Source organism: Pinus tabuliformis, chromosome 1_2 (genome assembly GCF_031772625.1).
Source record: "Pinus tabuliformis cultivar Carrire ecotype Pingquan chromosome 1_2, CPIR1, whole genome shotgun sequence".
Classification (NCBI taxonomy): domain Eukaryota; kingdom Viridiplantae; phylum Streptophyta; class Pinopsida; order Pinales; family Pinaceae; genus Pinus; species Pinus tabuliformis.
The window spans coordinates 931,844,862-931,850,646 of record NC_142298.1 but is presented as its reverse complement, the minus strand read 5'-3'; the positions used below and the strand labels follow the sequence as shown (position 1 = coordinate 931,850,646).

General features: G+C 30.0%; 1 protein-coding gene across 1 annotated transcript; it reads left to right on the top strand.

Annotated features, from left to right (window-relative positions):
* Nucleotides 1-648: 648 nt before the first annotated feature.
* Nucleotides 649-5,215, top strand: LOC149209005 (abietadienol/abietadienal oxidase-like). Its single transcript, XM_089398491.1, has 9 exons — nucleotides 649-869; nucleotides 962-1,283; nucleotides 1,427-1,576; nucleotides 3,088-3,330; nucleotides 3,428-3,514; nucleotides 4,404-4,482; nucleotides 4,578-4,696; nucleotides 4,829-4,956; nucleotides 5,122-5,215. The coding sequence occupies exons 1-9, from the start codon at nucleotides 649-651 to the stop codon at nucleotides 5,213-5,215; spliced, it is 1,443 nt and encodes a 480-aa protein (XP_089254617.1).
* Nucleotides 5,216-5,785: the final 570 nt, after the last annotated feature.

Sequence of the window (5,785 nt, the reverse complement as noted above, 5' to 3'; positions counted from 1 at the left end):
ACAATTCATTTTATATATATTTAGTTCTTGCATGGATTGCACATATATTTAATTTTTATATTTAATTGAAAAATCAAACTTGTGATTTCAATAAATCCCGATAGTATTATAGAGAAATTAGAACCAAAAAACTTACAAAAAAGATTCAAAAAAATGGCGCTAATGACAACTCATGTTATATATTTTTAGTTCTCATTTTATATATTTTTAGTTCTTGCATGGATTGTGCGTATATTTCTTTTATATATTTAATTTTTATATTTAATTGAAATATTACCTTTCATATATATGTGTTCAAAAATAATAAATTAACAAACATAAATATTTTTATATTTACAAATATTTCTTTTATATATTTAACCATATAAATATATAAATTTATATAACCCAACTTTTATGGTATAATAAAAAATTAAAATCATGAATAATTTTTTAATTTATATATGTTTATATATATATATATATATATTTTTATATAAACATTATACTCTAGTATTATACATGCCATCCTAAATTCTAAATCCATATGAAATATTCTGCAATTCTTCAAACTCCGGGATTATACATGCAATCCTTCAAACTCTGGGATTTATATAATTGAAGGGTGATCCTAATGCTGCTCACCATTATATAGCAGTAGATGCGGCCATGGGAGAATTCTTAAATATGTGTGATAGTTTTTTATATGTTCTTATCCCTGTGGTTTTTGCATGGGTTGTGTATCTTTGGAGCAAGGGAAACAGTCCTAGCAGCGCCGTGAATGTACCTCCTGGCCCCAAGGGAATACCAATTATAGGGCAGACTCTTAGATGGTATTTCAGTACATCAAGCTCACACCCATCCTCATTCGTTGAGGACTTTGCTAGAAGGTATGGTGTCCTCACTTACATAGGAAAATTAATTGAATTTTTGTTTGTTTCCTTAGCGCAGTTATTGATGAAATATATGTTTGAGAATATAGGTTTGGAAATATTTTCACCTGCAATCTCTTTGGAAATTCAACGGTCATTTCTGTGGATCCAAAGTTCAATAGATACATCTTCCAAAACGAGGGAACATTATTCAAGGCCAGCAACGTGAAATCAATTCGAGATTTAATAGGAAAGAACAGTTTGATTGTTGTACATGGAGACCTGCACAAGAAGCTTTACGGCATAGCGGCCAGTCAGCTGACCCGAGAGAAGTTGAAAAGAAATTTCATGAGAGACATTCAGAAAATTTTAGAGCGAACTATGGATAATTGGAAAGATAGAGAAATGCTTTTCGAAGTGGAGTGTAGGAAGGCAAGTGCACAGATGAAAGCCAATTGCATTCATTTTCTGTAGTTATTCCTTCTGTCGTTGACATTACACATATGAAAGCCAATTGCATTCATCTTCTGTAGTTATTCCTTCTGTCATTGACATTACACATATATGAATTGCAGTTAGCTGTCAGTTTAATGGCAAACCAGCTTTTGGGCGTATCCAATGAACATGAAGTAAATGAATTATCTACTAATTTTTCCGATTTGGTGGATGGAATCGTATCGATTCCAATAAACATACCAGGGTCTACATATTCCAAAGCAATGCAGGTTTGTCAGATATTTTTATTTAATTGGGCTATTGTTCATAATTTTATCATAGAAATCAATGATAATTAGGTTACTAGTCACGTTTGTTTTGGAAAGGTTTCTATAATTTAAATTTAAATATTAATAATTTAATGGTAGCTATTTATTTTCTATTAAATATTTTAGGATATGTTTAATAATATATTAAAAAAATAAAATAAAAATTGAGATTTATTTCCAATTAGTTATATTTTTCTAATATGATTATTGACAAAATATTTATATAAACAAGTGTTATATGAATTATTATTATTTTTTATCATATTATATTGATGTATTCATGAGCCATGATATTAATTATGTTATTGTAACAAAGGTTATATATATATATGTGTGTGTGTGTGTGTGCGCGCTTGTTACAATTCTTGTTGCATGTTTTTTTTAAATATATTTGTGTTTAATTTCTCTGTTAATTATTTTTATAACTAATAATGAGGTATAAAAATCTTTGTTTTTGTAATTAATGCTTGTACTCTTCTTTCTCATGCCACTTAATGAATGAAGGCCTCCTCATTGATCGAGCATGCCTGATGACATAGTCCAAGTCGGACAAACTCCGTTATCAAGTTTTATTGTCTTCTTTCATGCTTTATGTGTTTCTCCTTTTCTCTCATGTGCACAATAAATTTCTAAGCTAAGCTACATTTTATGCATATAATTCTTTAATACATCTATAAGAAAAAGATCTTGGATCATTACTGGACCATGATCACACTAAGGGGAGGAGATCTCAATACATCCATTGAGTCACTTTACATTGGGAGCTAAAGACATTTATGGGTCAAGTTCTCAAGGAAAAAAATGAGGATTGTAGTGAAATTATTGCTTTCCTTAATGTCCTTCAAAAAAGCTAATGGCAAATGCGAGACAATTTGGCACGTTTGGAGGTTGGTTTGAACCATCTAGATGCTCGCTTAGAGCATCTATAGTGGCACATTCAATCCAAATTCCCTCACCCTCCACCCCAAGCTTCTAGCCCAGTATATCCAACATCAGTAATGTCTTATGGTGTTTGATGACTAAAAGATGTGTGCAAATCTTGTCATTTCACTAGTTTATGGGCTCTCTTTTGTTCTATATATCTCAGCATTTTCTGCTTGTGTTAAAATTCTGATGAATCACCAATAATCTAGTAGGAGTGAGAATGACCGAATTTTGAAAAAATACACATAATTATGTCGCTTTTTGGCTTAATGGAAATTATTGTGATTTTAAAAAAATATTAATAATTTAAAATAAATTTAAAGTTTAGATATTTTTAAGGTTTTTATTTTTTATTTTCAGCCATATAATATTTAGCATAGAGTAAATGTTTAGATGTTTACTATAAGCTAGTGGTGTTTACCAAACATTTAATTTATATAATTATCCCAATTTTAAATGATATTTGTATTGTAATTTTCACACCATATTTAAATATCACTCTACAATTTGTTACACAATATTGAGTTTTATTTAGTTTTGATTCTCAGGCAAGGCGGATTTTGATGTCTAAGGTATCCAAAGCACTAGAGGAGAGAAAAGACAATTCTAATGGAGTACCCAAAAGTAGCTTACTAGCCAGAGTATTAGATGAAGAAGAAAACATAACGCAAGAAATTATGGGTGAATTCATCCTTTCTCTGCTTTTCGCTGGAACCGAAACAATAACCAAGATAATGTCATTCGTTGTACATTTTCTTACTGGCTGTCCTAAAGCTTTGGAACAATTGAGAGTAAGTATAAAAGTTACATTTAAGAGAGAATTATGGTTTTTCTGGTTACAAGATCAACAAATTTGCAAGATAAATCAAATGCTATCTTTTGACTCAGGTTGAGTTTGATTCATTAAGAAGAAAAGTATCAGACCAGGAAACACTGACATGGGATGATTACAGATCAATGTCTTTCACTAGATGTGTGAGTACATTTTCCACCCAATTCTCCATTGAAGTCTTCTATATTATTGTAAGAGTTTGATTATATGATGAGGAACACTGTTTAATGATTGTTATACCCACAAGTGAAAAATTATAAGTTATAACAGATTCTTTGTTCTATTGAACTGATTAAATAATTTTGTTACGAGAGTTCCTTGAATCCTTTGGAGACCTTAAATCTTTTATTAAAATAATTATTTTATTTTTGAATTTTAGAAGGTTTGGAAGGTTAAAATGTTAGGGAAGTCATATATAAAATATTAATGGGTATAAATGGGTGATATTATGATCTTTGGATTTGAAATTTTTGGTTCAATATTAAAATATATAAATCGACCTAAGTATAATTTTTTCATTTTTTTAAATTTAAAATGGCTTTAAAAAAAAAATTGATCAATTTTAATTTAGTTCTACATGCACTTAATCTTCATAGGTTTGAATCTCCATATATTTGAGAAACAAAGAAAAAACATGGAAAAAAACCCCTTTTTTGAAAAAAAAACTTTTTAGTTATTTCTCACTTAAAAATATGGTTAATGAGTACTTAAATTCAGAATCTAATCCTTCAAATCTAGGTAAATTTTTTATTTTTCTTTTTGTTTCAAAAATATTTATTCTAAGATAACAAGATGATTACTATTATTTTTATTTAGAAAACAGTTTTAATGTCAATTTTTTTCTTATTAGTCATCAGTTTGGGGTAGTTTAATTGACAATAGCAATGAAAATAAAATCTCCACAAACTAAAAGATGCTGCATTTAAATCTTGTGCTATCCCTTAATCATACCACACTTTAAAAAAAAAAAAAAAAAACTATTATACTCATAGTTTAATTTAATATACTTAATTAACTTTTATCCTTTTTCAGGTTATCAATGAGACACTTCGCCTACGAGGCATAGCTACAGCTCTCTTCCGTGAGACTACAGAGGATGTTAAGTTCAACGGTAAAGCTGATGTTAAATTTCTGTCTTCTGTCTACAATTAATTACCTGTTCAGGATGATTCTAACTTTTACAATTATCATAATTTGTTTTGGCAGACTATGTTATTCCCAAAGGCTGGCGTGTAGTGCCGTATCTACATGCAGTTCATGTTAATGAAGAATTTTACAAGGATGCTCTGAGTTTCAATCCATGGCGTTGGCTGGAGCCCGACGCAGTAAGTTTGAATTCAGTCATGTATATCACCTTGCAAAGCTAATTGGATTATATATATATATATATATATATATATATATATATATATATCACAGGTGGTCGCTCGAATGAATAGTGTATGATATTTCTACAGGAAAACAAAAACTGGAGAAACAGTGAAGTTTTTCTTCCATTTGGAGCAGGAGGACGATTCTGTGCGGGAGCAGAACTTGCTATGCTTGAGATCTCTCTGTTCCTTTATTATTTTGTCAGTAAATACAGGTACACAATTTAGAATATTACTTTTTTCACCAAATAATGATTCCATTTCAATTTATAACTCAGACTTTCATAATAATTTGGGACTTAAAAATTATGGGTTGTGTCACAACTAGCTGATTCCTTTGGATTTACTAAATTAAACCAAACTTTGATTGTATTATGCAGTTGGGATCAGCTGAAAGAAGACAGGCCCTCTTACTTTCCGATGGCCAGAATGGTCAATCGATTTCCAATACATGTCAAAGAGAGGAGACAGTGACAAAAGGCTAGATGCATCTTGTCCCAACTATTCCCATGGGAAATGCTTAAAACTTATTTATAAAATATATCGTGGTAAAATTTATTTATAAAATTTATGGTGGTAATTGAATGTTTTTTTGTTGGAAATTATATTTCCATATTATATGTAATGAATTAGAATCATTATCTAAAAGTGTCGAAGACAGTGTATAATTTCCTATATATAACTGTTATAATGAATATCACTGTGTAAAATTTGTGTTGTGCAAAACCTCTCAACTCAGGTCTCCTTTTTTTTTCTAATATGGTTCAGCCCTGACTTTTAGATGAGTAATACTGTGTACATAGAATAGTCTATTGTGTATGATTTTGAGAATTATTGTGTAAGATTTTGAGAATTTTTTGTGATCCTGTCTGTGTACATCTATAGATCCGAGTGTGAGAAGAATAGATGAATGTAAAGGTGTATTGTTCTTCTGAGCGTAAGAAGAAAATTGATTACTGTGTGATCCTTTGGCCTTAGAAATTCATATACTGTGGAATTCGTTGCTCAAGGAGTCGCAACTGCAACTTGTGATGATTGTCTAAT